The following is a 13,901-nucleotide window of genomic DNA, read 5'->3' as shown; positions in this document are numbered from 1 at the left end:
GTATCATGTATGTACCTCCAGAACTTTCTCAGCAACACAGGGTACCAAACCTTGGATTTCATTCTTTTGTCTGCTGCTGTAGTGTGCTTTGATGTACTTAGGCATAGGATGAGTCTTGGACCCAGATGTTCAAAGCAAATATTTCCTCGAATGGTGGTGTCTGTGTTACCTTTTTCTTTATAGTTTGCTTTAGATTAGATAGTCTCTCTTTGTCCTCTTTTACTAAACTTGAGAGAATATGAGAGGATAACATTTGTATAGATAATTTAAGTGAGATTTTTAGAAGTGTATTATAAACCTAAGACTCAATTTGCCCTCTGTGATTAAGAAAGATCCTAATGAGAGAAAGGCTTACATCTTTACCATTGACCTGTTTTTCATTACTGAAGCAGTTTTATCCAGTCCTGACAAACTGCCCTTTAACATCTGGCACGTTACTACAAAGATTACATATAAGCGGTTATATAGCTTTTTTTAGGTCATTGAAAGCTGTCTGCTCTCTATGTATCATTATTTTTAGTGTTTAAAAGTTTACAGCTATGCTCCAGGGGTTGAAGTGGGGAGACTGCTAATAGTTCAGTTTCATAGGATTTGCCAAGTGTCAGGCACAGAAAATAAACAATTTTGATGTTCCCATCAGAAGTTTGTTTTTCCTTTTTCTGGAGAGAAGAGTGTGTGCAGTGTTACTTCAACCCTTACCTCTTTTTGCGAGTAACAAATAGAGTATACATTCTTATTATGATTCATGGGGCTTTAAGTACTTAAATTTCTATACATCAAGATAACATAATGTTTCAGTTTATTTTCTGTAAGGGATAACTGTACCATTCCAGGATGCCTTGAAAAAATGTTTGTTAATGTGAGACAAGTTAGTAGCCAGGTTTAAAGCTGCATGATTCCAGAATAATGAGTTGCTTTCATTTAACATAAACACAAGCAATAGAAAACAGAGTCTGACTGATAGATGTAATCTTTTTGTTTCTTCAGTGTTAATTTGCATTAAATTCATAATGCTCACAAGTTCCAAAAATTGCAGAGAAATTCAGCAACTAATTGTATTTAAGCTTAGCTGTTCTGCTGGAATAGGAGAGAGACACTGGATGGGAACTGATAATATCGTTTTAAGATGTACTCGTTTAGGAAGTTGAGTAAATAGTTTATTGATAAAATATTAAATAGTTCTAAAATTAATATTTGTGAATGTGTCATGCTTTGGAGAGATTTTAGAGTTAGAAATGTCCAGATTGATATTCATGTTGCTTACACTCGTAACTGGAAAGCATATGTAAAGCTAAGCTTACTTTAGCCCCATGAAACTTCGTATTAACAGGGGCAGATCTTGTAATTTTATTTTGTGCCACATCTTGCAGTGCCGCATTAACATGGCAGTTAGCACATATGTGTCTTGTTTACCAGATATAGTTCTGTTCCTGTTGCAGAACAATATGTTCAATAAAATCGCAATCAGTTGAGAGCTGGGCTGAGTTAACACCAGAATTGCTGTATTTGCAGCACTGCACCAGATGTTCGATGTCTTTCTGTTGCGGTTGGTGCCAAATGAGCTTTGACCGTTTGTGTATGAAGATACAAAAGCATTACAGTTTGCAGTGAAAAACAAAATCAATGAGGCGTTGCTTTGTGCAGTAAGAATACATATCTCCAGTATGAATACAAATGAAAGGATCAACTATCCAGTGAAATACATGACACAGTAGTGACATCAAAAAGCACACTGATCATTGCTGGCTTGTGTTCTCTAGCGGTGCTGTTTCCAGAGGCTACTGATCTCAGTCATGCTTAAGCCTCTACTACATTTCATGGAATACATAGGCAAGTGCGACCAAATCCATTGATGTGGAAAGCCAGTTTGGTAACAAAATGTTCTATTTAATTGTCCAACAGTAAAATTGAAACTTTAAAAATAAAAGCATATGGGCGTGCTCATTTTCCTTTTATTTTTCATTATGTTATTATAGCACTTAGTTTCCCAGTCTTGTTCCACTAAACATGTCTAGTTTACAACCCAAACAACTTAAAGCCTTCCTTTTAAACAGGATGTGGCAGGTGAGTTTGGCTCAATAAGAGACAGGAATAATGAGGGAAACGTATCTTAAGCACAGAAAATGACATACCCTGGTGGATCCAGAAGACTTAAACCATTTTACTTGTGGGGGAAGAGAAGATTGTGTCTCTGTATTAACAATAATCTCTTTTGGATTTCAGGAACTTCACATGACTGGAGATTACGATGTGGTGCTGTGGACCTCTACTTCACACTTTTTGGCCTCAGCAGACCGTCTTGTTTACCATTGCCAGAGCTTGGACTTGTTCTTAATCTGAAAGAAAAGAAGGCTGTACTTAATCCAACGATTATCCCTGAATCAGTTGCAAATAATCAGGAACCTGTGAACAGTACTAACAATCACGGACAGTCAGTAGGATTTCAGAACACCGTAAGCACAAACCATCTGCATATATCCCATTCAGCTGGCTCTGAGTCCTTGTGCTGGTTGCTGATTTAATTTCATATTGTGTTCAGGCTTCTCATGCTTTACCTAAGCTGCCTTCATACCTTATTAGTCTTTATTCTTTCTGCTTGAAAAGCTGGCATATGCCATAACTTTTTTTGACTTTTCTAAACTGTTTTGCGTAGCGTATGCAAGCTTATTACTTGTTTTGTTTTGTTTTCTAGTCGCATCATTTCTATTCTTTATAAAACTTTCCTTTTTCTATATCATGAATGAGACATGAAGTGATTCACAGAAATGTTTGATGCTGTGATGAAAACTTTTTTTCATTAGACTAAGAATATTGCTTACAGGCAAGTTATGCAATTTTTCAAAACAAAACCTTTTGTCAGTAAATGTATGACATCTTAAAATATATAGATATACCTCTTTTAAACAACTTTAAGAGATGCGAAAGTTGGAACTTTGACACATCTTCATTGAAGGCTTGAACCTGACTAGTACTGTGCTCTGAAGGATTTGTAACAACTTCTGAAAAATCTCGTACATTAAGTTCTATATCTTTCTGGCTTCGGAGTCTTCAGTCGTAACACACAATCCATTGTGTAGTTAGAAAATAGACCTTATCAGCTATTCAAGTCATACTTTTCTTAAGAATAACTGCCACTGCTGCAAGACTAATTCTTTTTGTTGGACAAATATAATTGACGGGAAAACACTCAACAGACATGGAAATAATGAGTAATTTTCGTAACAGTTTCAAAAACTACATTTGATTGAAACTGCTTAGGAGTAAATCCTGAAAGAGAACGTGAACATGTGGTTAGCATGTTTGAAACTCTTTCTGTTCTTTGAATGAGATGGTTTACTGTTACTTCATCAGTCCCATAGTTTCTAAATTGTTTTTATTCAGAAGTTTACTGAGAGTGCAAATTATCGCAGTACCTTGCGGTCTGTTTCCAGTAGGGGGAGAAAATGATGATGGAGTCAAATATCATTTAGAGCTATACCGCATATTTACAGAACATGTAATGAGTCCTAATTTGCTGCACCTAAACATCAGAATTAAATACCAGGAGACATTTTGTTGACAGATTTTTAGGCTGTAGTCAGTGAACATCCAAACTTCTTTTTCAGACAGACTATCTTAATAAAAAAATTTCCTCTTAACTCTTCTTTTTCCTATAATGTCGTCTCCCTTGTGCTGGCACAGTTGTTATTGCTGCATAGTGAGCTGGATCAGGGGAGAATCTGGTTGAAAAATACCTTTTTTATGAACAGTTATTTCTTGCCATGTCAGTTCACTGGTCCAGTTCATCGTGTAGTTACACAAATGCTTGTGGCAGCCCAGGACAGAAATGTGTGAGGAAGGTGAAGAGGCTGCTTCTTCTAGCAGCAGTACTGGCTTACTCTAGTCTGAAAATATAACGTTAGTATAAGCCTCAGTTCACACTTCATCCCTCGTATCTTCTCCCGTGCTTATCTCTGTTCTCCTACCCCTTACTTTAAGGTGACCATTTTCACTGTAACTCTCACAAAATTCGGGAACTGATTTTCCTTGAGAAAAAAAAGAAGAAAAAAAGAAGAAAAAAAGAACCAGTAACATGAAACAAAGGTGCTTCTCACATCAGCCAAAGCTTATCCAAAAGTGTTTCACAACAGCAGTGTGTTGGTTTAAATAATAGGAATGAAAAAAGGGAAATACATATTAGAGGGGAAAAAAGCAATAACAGGTGATAGAATACATCAGATTAACTAGATTTTTTAAAAGCAGACTGTATATTCTGAGAGCAAAAACACATTAAAATCAGTACTGATAGGCTCGTGACACTGAATTTACTGAGGTTACCCACTTCAGAAAATTGAATTTGAATTGTTCAGGGCAAGAGTTTGTGGGGCTGGAGTGCCCTTTGTAGGACAGAGGAAGAGCAGTTCAGTGGAGCAGCATGTGCCCTTGAGAGTCTATGTTACCTAGTTTTTAGTGGGCTTTTAATTATGTTTGCTTCTGTAGGTGCTTTATTTTTCCTTTTCTATTTCATATATTGGATTTGCTGGAACACCTGTCTCCTGTTTTAATGACTATATGTATAACTTACTACATTCCCCTGCTATTTTTATATTCCTTTGACCCGGTTTGATAATCTAAGCAGTAATCTACAGAACAGTTTAACTCTTTTTAATAAATATTGTTGTGAAATTTAAAAAAAAAAAACCAAACAAACTAAATTGTAAGTGTTCGGTATGATTTGTATTCAACAAAATAAGCATTAGCTTTTAAAGCTAACTAAAAGATTTAGCTAAATCCCATGTGTAGATCAGAAGCTATCACGGTTTTTCAACTGTGATTTGGACTGAGGAAAGTCTGGGAGGCACAGATTTATAGAAAGGCTATTCAGAGGCAGCAGACGTTGTTGCACACCAACAGTACCATGATTGTGAGGAGGGACAGAAAAGATGCCAATGCTAGATATGCAGAGGGAGCTGGGATAGAAGTAAAGAGAAACTATGTTTGTTGGAGAGGTTGGCACAAATCCATACAGGGTTTTAGAAAATACTTTTTGCCAGGACTACAGGGAAAACTTTGTTCAAATCACCCACTTTTCTCGGAAGTGTTTTCAGCTATCAGGTCTCTTTTAGGCTGAAACATGGCTCTTGCTATCTTCTAATTTTGGTCTTTTAATGCTGCTTCAGGAGGATGATCATCTTATTAAGGAAACAGCATCCAGCATTTCTGGTCATCAGCAGGGGGTGAAGAGGAAGGCTGATATGCCACTCGGGTCTCCATTGGAGCCAGGGCAAATACTAGAGAAGAATGAAGACAGTAAAGTCAAACTCAAAATCAGAGTAAGAAATGGAAATTCAACTTGCACAATATATAGGGTATTCAGAGTAAGAGCAGCGGCTTCTGCTGATTTCCCTTAAAGCTGTGTTCAAACAAAAGACGTGTATATATGTACAGTAGTTGTTACGCTTACTTTGGCAAAATCATTTCCCATCAGATTCTTTTTTGGCTGGCAAGAACTAAAGTTGACAGTTCATGCTCTTGTTCACACAGCTTCACAGTGTATTAGAAAGAAGACAAGACACTGACCTTGTTTAATTTTATTGAATTTTTATTCCTTTGCAGTGGTAGATATCACTTCCTTTCCCTCTCACCCCCAGTTTACATCAAAAATAAAATATTTTAAGTTCAATTTAGTGATATTCCTATGAATTATTAGCATCTCGTTATTTTTTTCCTGATATCTTAGTTCTCAAACTCTCAAGAAGAAGAGGAAATTGATATGGACACAGTTCATGACAGTCAAGCCTTTATTTACCATCACTTAAATATGTTGGAGAGACCATCCACACCAGGTACAAGTAAATTTATTGGCAAAATGATAGTTTGAATTTTTCAACTATTTCCATTGGGGAGGCGGGTTTGTTACTGTTTGTTCCCATACACAGCATGCTGGTAAGTGTTGAATGTTAACTGAATTCAGAGAAGTGTACAAAGGGTGCAAAAGAACATCTGTTTAGCTCCTGGTATATTTATCTATAACTGTATACATGTATACTTTCATACATATCTAAGTAAGGCAAATATTTATTGTGCTTATAAAAGTGAAAAGCTAAGGAATTAATAAAATGATATGAAGCTGAAATAGAACCTCATAAGCAAATGGGTAAGACTTATTTTGCCATAGCTGTCATTTAAAAAAGAATAGATTTGAAGATTAAATTTAAAGAAAATAGCAAGACTATTCAGGTAGAATTAAAAAAATCTCTAATTTTAATGATTTATAACTTAACTTCAGTAGTTAAAAAAAGTGCAAGCCTCGGAGATGATTAGAAGGGTTTTTCAAAGCTGAAAAGATTGCATCTATGAGTAAAATTATTTCATTTCAAAGGAATCTTTTTCACAAAATATTTCGCAAAATTACTTCTCAATAGTGTTTCTTAAAACCTTAAGGAAGACTGAACTTCACTGATGTACTTCCACCTTCTTTGCTTCTGTCGGTAGCAAAAACTTCCATGGTTAGTCTCATTTTCTCAAGATATTTTAACCATATTTCTTAAGGTTGGTTCCAGAATGTGCCGGTGGAGCTAAGCTGAAGTGAAGCATTTGGCCTTAAAAGTAGGATTCAGAATAATTATTCTCTTGCTTGTTTTTCTGTTTTTACCCAGTGGTCGCCTAATGTAAAACATAAGCAGACCTTAGCAGCGGGATCTGGAATGTCGGTTCCGTCTTGAGTGCCCCAGGTCGTGAGCTGCGCTGACAGGCGACCGCATCTGTGTTCCCTGTGACCTGGCAGTTCGGTGGCCCCGTGGAAGTGACGGTCCCAGTGTCCTGCTGGGGCTGATGCCTTGGTGCTGGCCGGGGGGGTTCAGGCTGCAGGCTCATACTCCCTTAGAGCCTAGGACTTATGTTTTTACTTCCTTGGCAGATGGTCTAGCCACTAAGGAGTTCTGTTGTGTTTTTTGGTTGTTTTTTTTTTTTTTTTTTTAAAGAAGGTAACTGCTGTCATGGCTCAGCTAACAAATAAGGTTCATATGGGGACATAAAACACAGGGAGGTCTAGTTTCTGGATTCCAGATGGCCTTTGGTTAATGACATGTGCCTGTACAGCCAGCTCCACCAGGATGGACTTGTTGTTAGATATGTAGAGTAGCAAAACTCACAACTTTTTACCTAAATCATAGGCATTTCAGCAAAGTAGAGAGGAAGGCTGCATATAGGTTGCTCTCATGAACTTAGGAGCCTAATTCTGCACAGCCTTTACTTTAAACCTCTCAGAGCTGCTTTGAATTTTATCCTCAGTGTGATGGTCAATCATCGCATTTCTGTTACGGCAAAGAATGACACATCCAGGGCATGAGAGTGCGAAGCTGATCCGCTGAGGATTAGTATTTATAACTCTTCCATGGTATTTTGCAACAATTTTTTTTTTACTAGGTTTACACACTCTGCAGAATATAAAGTCATAAACAAAACTCTGCCAAATACTTCACAAATAGGACTTACGGGACCCTCTGTACGCCAGCTCTGTGCTCCAGGACTGTTGCATATTAAGTTTGCACTGGAGTTCAGAAAGGGTAAAGCCTGATCACCAGCAGAGGAATGGCTGGTTGGCTGCTGCTTTTGTAGACCTACAGCAAGCAGGCAAAAGCTACTTCAAGTTTTGCTTGTGTGCTGAATGACCTTCTCACCTCTGCTGTTTAGGCATTCAGCACACTGGAATACATTTTCTTTCCTAGGTAGTAAGTGAGGGAAATGCTGGGTTTCGCCACAGAATTCATTTTAAATAATAAGCCTTTGAAAAGCGTCATTTTGAAACATTTCAGATTAATTTCATTTTCTTTGGTTTGTGTGGTTAGAAGCTGTTCTACTTCAGATATTCTTTGCTTCTAAAATTTCACCTGTTACTTATTCATAGCATTTTTCTTAGAAGCAGAGATGTATGAATTTCAAACTGAGTAAATACAGGCAGTTCAATCTTTAGGAAATGGCATACCTCTGAGGAGAAATGCCAAACAGATGGGGGAAAATAAAAGCACACGTAAATAAAATTGTTCACACGTAGGAGTGTTCTGTTTTACAAAAGAATCGCGGATAATATTTCCTGAGGGCCTTGGAGTTTTTGCAGCAATGATGGAGAATGGGGGCACTTCAGTGAGTGCTTATTGTGAAACAGACTGACAACAGGTTCCGAAATGGTCTCAATGCCGTGTTGCTAAATCTGTAAGATCTTGTATCTGCCTCAGTTCCGTGACTCTTGGAAGGCAGCGAGCTCTCAGTCCGTGCTCCGTTTTCCTCTCGCAGCTGTGGGTTATGTCCCCACATGTCACATGAAGTGTGAGGTCATCAGCCGAGTGCTGCCTGCGGACGGCAGCTGCCAGGAGAAGTTCATCTTGGGTCTCAATCCTGCCGTATCTGTCTATTCTTTGTGTGTTTTCACACTCCCCTCACCACCCCAAATGACAATTTGGATTTGTTTGAGTTGACGTAAACCCCAAAAAGCCAGGAAAAGATTATTTTCCTTTAAAAACTTTTTTTTTTTCTGTAGGCTTCTACTCGTGGTTATGAAAGTTAGGGTTGAGACACTGCAAGGGCAATAAAAGAAGTCTTGTACTACAACTCTTGCAAGATTACAGGTTTCAATACTACAATTACAGTACCTTTCATAGTTGTTCGTATAGGAAATGTTTTAAATCTTGCTCAAGCATTCTGTCAATGATAATAGAACTGTGGCCTCTGGTGGTTATAAGGGATTCTCAGCATTTTTCAAGGAGTTATTAAACAAACCATCAGTTGTAAACTGTCTGAAGAATGTCGTTGCATTGATTATTCATTGCCCTAAGGACTAGAAACATGGTAGCCTCCTTTGAGCCTCTAAAGCTGTGGGAGGTCACGTTTCTAATGCGACAACCGATTTTTATTTGCTTCTAAATCATCAAGAATAGTAGTAATGCTCCTTGCTTTTATCTTAAGATCAAAAGCATTTCAAGATCAGATTTTGTGAAAGCAGTAGATTTAAACTCTCATTTCAGTCTGTAAGGTTTGTCATGCATTGTTATCTTAAGTGAAATCAGATTAAGATATGCTTTATTTAATATTTCACTCATCTGAAAGCACAATACTTCAAAATACTTCAAAAAGTTGTGCTGTATGTGTCAGTGGTTATTGACTGACCTGTTCTTTTCTGCTTCCAAAATAAGTGCCTGCGTGGCTCAACAGGTCGTCACTGATAAACATTTAGTTAGAATTATCCCAACTATTTTGGTAGTTTGATGGTTGATACAAAGCAGTATCCAATTCTCTTATCTTTATTTCTACAAAAGGGAAAAAAGTCAGTGCAGCGATTTTATCTTTGTGTACCGCTGTCCTTTCTCTGATCGCATTCCGAAGTGCTGGGCTTTGAGGACGCATCCTGAGCATTCAAACTCAGATCAGAAAAATTCATTTGCCATTCCGTTGATCCATTTGCTGTTTCCTAGGATAACGAAATCAGAAATTCCCACTGCTGACCTTGTAGGTCACGCTGTTTACCATGCAGCTGTATATGAAGCTTTGAAGGTTTAGGCCACACTCAGATGTGTTGACTGGATTGTGGTCTTGTTTATCACAGTTATTGTCTACAGTCTGAGAAAATAATGATTTAGCTGGATTGAATTGTTTCTGGAACGATTCAAAATGATACAGCACATACTGCAGTAAAGTATAGAGGGAAACTACTGTAGTCCTTATGTTTAAACAGTACGTTTACAGCAGCAGAATTGAGCCTGTGGTGCAAATCACCACATTTCAAGTGTGGATACAGCAGTTAATAGGATTTCAGTCTGAACTGTGTGAAAAGCCTGGTCTGCAGCTCAGCGGGGTTACCAGAGTTGGCTCTGAGAGCACCAGTACCGCACGGTTCAGCTGTTAGTGGCTCCCTGGTCACCGAAACGTCAGCGCGTGGAGAAATACATAAATGAGCACTCCTTGGATATGAGGACACCACTGACAATTATGGATTTTTGCTTTACTTTTTAAGGAGGGAGAAGCTGCTACTGTTCTGTTAATAACATATAATATTAATATAGTATATGTTTGATAGTATCTGTTACACGTACGTTAGCTATATTACCCAAAATATAACTGCTTCCAAACTGGTAACTCGTAGACTTTGAGGTTCTGTAAATAATTTTGCCTCACGGAAACAGTATGTTGTTTATCGTACGCTTCACAAGGAAGGGTGTTTTCAAGTGCTTTATCCTCAAGTGGCATGAAAGCAGCTTTAGTACAAACATGAGCCCTGCAGGTAAAATGACAGCATAAACGAGCATTGCACCAGTGTGTGGCTGCAGTGTGTCAACTGCACGATTTAATAAAAAGAAAAGCCACATAATATTGTAGCTGTGACTTTGTGAGAAAACAACTGATCCTTCTTAAACCTGGAAGATGGCTAGAAAATTTTCAGGTGAACTACCCGAAACTGTTAGAAGCACAAAGTATTCTGAATTGAATTACTGATCGAACTGTTATTTTTCTCTAGAGCAGGGAATATTCTAGAATTTTCTGGAATATTAAAGTAAATGTAGTAAAAATAACACCACAGTTAAGATATTATTTTAATGTAAGGACAAAGCATTATAGTTGTTAAATGAAAGTCAAGTGAGGAAATTAATGAAACAGTTACTATTAAAAGTATATTTTAGTTAAATCACCAGCTCATCTTTACAGTACTTTAGCAGAGGTGATCCTTTGGTATAGGTATAAGTAATTATCTATCTGTATATGAATCCCACTGAAAGATACGAAGTCAAGTGGAACTAGTTTAAATTTTTATGTTGAAGCCAAATTAACTGATGTGTTTAGCATATCCTCAGAAAACTTTTGGATAGGTTGTGGGTTTGTTTGGTTTTTTGTTGTGGTTTTTTGTGGTTTTGGTTTTTGTTTTGTTTTTAACTAGACCCTTACTTGTCACTCTCGAACTTGAAATTTTGTCTCGTGGTCCATAAAAGAACTTTCTACTAGACAGAAAATTGATAACACTTTTTTTCAGAGAGATACAATTTGAAAATTCTGCTTCTTAACACAAATGACAAGACACTTGCATTCTGGAAGCTTGGAATTATTTATGCTTGGTAACTTTCTGTGTATGCTTTGTTGATGGTGCAGCAGATGCATAAACACAGCATGAAATTAAAAAACAGTGTGTCTTGAATGTTTCCAGGGTAATACTGAAAAAAGAAAAGTTGAAATAAGGAAAAACACAGTAATTGTCAAAACAGTTTTCAAGATGTTTACAGCCTTTTTAATGTTTTTTCTTTAGAGAAAATGCTAGCCAGAGCTGCAGTTCAACTGCTAGGCAAAGGGAGTGTGTTATTTTTCTCATTAGCAAGCTTTCTTTGGGCTCTGGGAGAAGCCCATTAAGTGCTCGCGTGCTCGTCTCGATGTCCCCATCTTCCCAGAGGAGGTTGGTGGCAAGGTCTGGAGCACCCACAGCCGAAGCACTGGACCCCTGGGCCTGACCCTCTGCTGGGATTTGTGAAGTTTTCTCCCTCTCTGATGTTTGAATAAACCAGGGTGCAAATAGGGTCATTTTTAACAAGTGTCAATTTGGAGAAGTCCTACATAAGCCAGCTGTTTTAAATAGGTTGTACTTGCGGAGAAACAGAGACTGTAAGTCTGTGGTGTCCCACCCTGCACACACAAAATCAGAAATATGGGAGAGACCATATGGAAGGTCTTATGAAAGCTTGCTGGCATAGTAGTGTCTCAAGTTCCATGTTCCCTAATGGTAAGGGTTCAATAACAAAATAAAGGTAAAATAGGTAAAACAGCGTACCCAACAACGTTGTTTGACATTCATGCACTAATGATTCTTAAAAATAAAAAACTCACCCTAGATCAGGATGTTATAATCTGACAGGAATTTTTATTATGACAGAAATTGTTACTTAAAAGCTTATCAAGATTTAAACCCCTTTCATTCTTAAGCTAAACTGTGAGTTCTGTGTTTGCGTATTTTATTCTCTGTCACGATATCTACAGCACTTGTATTGGTCCCAGTGACAAGGTGGGGACTAATCCTGGCTCATTTCCAACACCTGCCCAGCTGTCCAGAACACCACACAGCCAGAAATTACCTTGGAACCTCCGCAGCCCAACAGGAGGAGATCCAAGGGGATACACACATGTACGTGCATTTTCTTCCAAGGAATGCCACTAACCACTTCAGAAGCGAGGTCCTGGGCTCACCCTCTGGTTATTGTGTGTTTTTGTGATCTGAGAAGCCTGAGTTCCCATCCTACTCCCTCCGCCGGGGGAACTGGGTTCCCAGCCACCCCCCTGGGCGTGAGCCTTATATTAGTGCCCTGGAAAGTAATTCCTATTCAGCCTTGCTTTACTAGTTTGGCGTCAGCTTTAAGTAGATATTAATTAAAAATAAATTAAAATGAAGAAAAAAATGCTCTGCAAGTTTAATGGTGAATTTTACAGGTACAAAGCTGTAAAATTCTTTGTAAATCTTTTCCAGGCCTGTCCATTTTATAGACAGCTGAGCTTGGTAGTCTGCGTGCGTTCTGTCTAGGCCATCATCTGGGATCAATATATTTGATTCCCGATTTCAAAGCACTCTTTTACAGTAGGAAGAAATTTTCTGGATATTTTTGTTTACTTTGATATTGATTTTGTTGTTGTTGTTATTTTTGCATTTTAAAAAGCAACAGATTATAGCTATCATTGACCTCTATGAAGGAAGTGTATGTGTACTCTTAGTACTGGGTCACTTAAAGTATATTTTTTTGTAATGGCATTCTTTCATTTCTTGTTGACATTTGTGCCATATTAATAATACTGACTGTCTCCTTAAGTGTTAGTAGCCCATGAGGTGTGGTTGGATCCCTTTTCTTTGCTTCCTGAAGATCTCCCTGCCTTTTTCAGTTTCTAGGTGCCCATCACTACCCCTCCAGCCCTGTTGGTTTAAGCTACTGTTGTATTTGCTCCCCAACTTGCTCCTCTCAGTGGTGTTTAACTGCTTTAAATAATGGATTTTTTTAATAGCCTACGTGAACGAAGTAAAGAAGAGATAATGCAGCCCTGTTGCCTTAGCAGAGCTGATAGTTCAGTCAACACCAGGGAACGTGCACGAGTGGCAGGTGGTGCCGGAGGGTCTGGTTGCGACCTTGGTCTTCAGTGGCACTCGGCACCTCTGCCACATTGTCCCTGCAGACTTAAGCCCATGTCCTTACACAAGTTATTCTGGGTTAAAATTTTTAAAGCTCAGAGGCCTTGTTTTGGTTTGAGGTTGTTGCAAATGTAGTGTCTAGACTTATGGTTTCAGTTTCCATGTAAAAATAATTTCACAATTTGGAACTAATGGAGTTTTGAAATTTTAAAGGTTTGTGTCGTGCGGGGTTTTTTTGTTTTCTTTTAAGTTGGCTTTAGTTTGCCTTGTATATTTTAACGCATCGTGTTCCAGTAGCTTGGGAACACGTGAGAATGTGTTCCCTACCTTGGATAACCTTTTGTACATCTCTTCTAGACAGACGCTGATGGGTCTTCTGCAGGCTCTTTGCCACAACCTGTGCTTCTGTGGTACTAGAAGCTGCATTTGTGTCGGCCACAGTTCACCTTTAACTACTGTAGCCTATTTTAATGGTGTCAAATACTGTGTACTTTGGTTTGCTGAGGTGCAGCCTCCAACCATTCATTTTCTAATGGTACGAGACAGATATGTTCCTTTTTTCCACTGTTCTGTCTTCTGTTTCAGGACTGGTTTTGCATCCTTGCAGTTGCTAAGGAGAATTTTCTTGCTTGTTTAAAAGCTGTGTGCTTTAGAGGAGTGGGCTCAGGTTACAGGGATGGGTTTAGTACAGGTAGGAGAAACATAATTAGAAATTGTTTAATTGCAAAGCAATCTTGTATCTTTATGCATCAAATACAGTATATTTGCATGCTGT

General features: G+C 38.2%; 1 protein-coding gene across 2 annotated transcripts in view; it reads left to right on the top strand.

The window, feature by feature from the left end:
• TAF2 (TATA-box binding protein associated factor 2) overlaps positions 1-13,901 on the top strand; it is a 61,516-nt gene that overhangs the window by 43,997 nt on the left and 3,618 nt on the right. The window contains exons 23-25 of one of the 2 annotated variants that reach the window (XM_065628633.1): positions 2,224-2,453; positions 5,160-5,312; positions 5,720-5,825. In XM_065628633.1, coding sequence (XP_065484705.1) covers positions 2,224-2,453; positions 5,160-5,312; positions 5,720-5,825 — 489 coding nt within the window. The remainder of the gene's footprint in view (positions 1-2,223; positions 2,454-5,159; positions 5,313-5,719; positions 5,826-13,901) is intronic. The other variant, XM_065628634.1, reaches the window with a different exon arrangement.

This window comes from Caloenas nicobarica, chromosome 2 (assembly GCF_036013445.1).
Source record: "Caloenas nicobarica isolate bCalNic1 chromosome 2, bCalNic1.hap1, whole genome shotgun sequence".
Lineage (NCBI taxonomy): Eukaryota > Metazoa > Chordata > Aves > Columbiformes > Columbidae > Caloenas > Caloenas nicobarica.
This window is presented reverse-complemented; position numbering and strand designations above follow the sequence as displayed.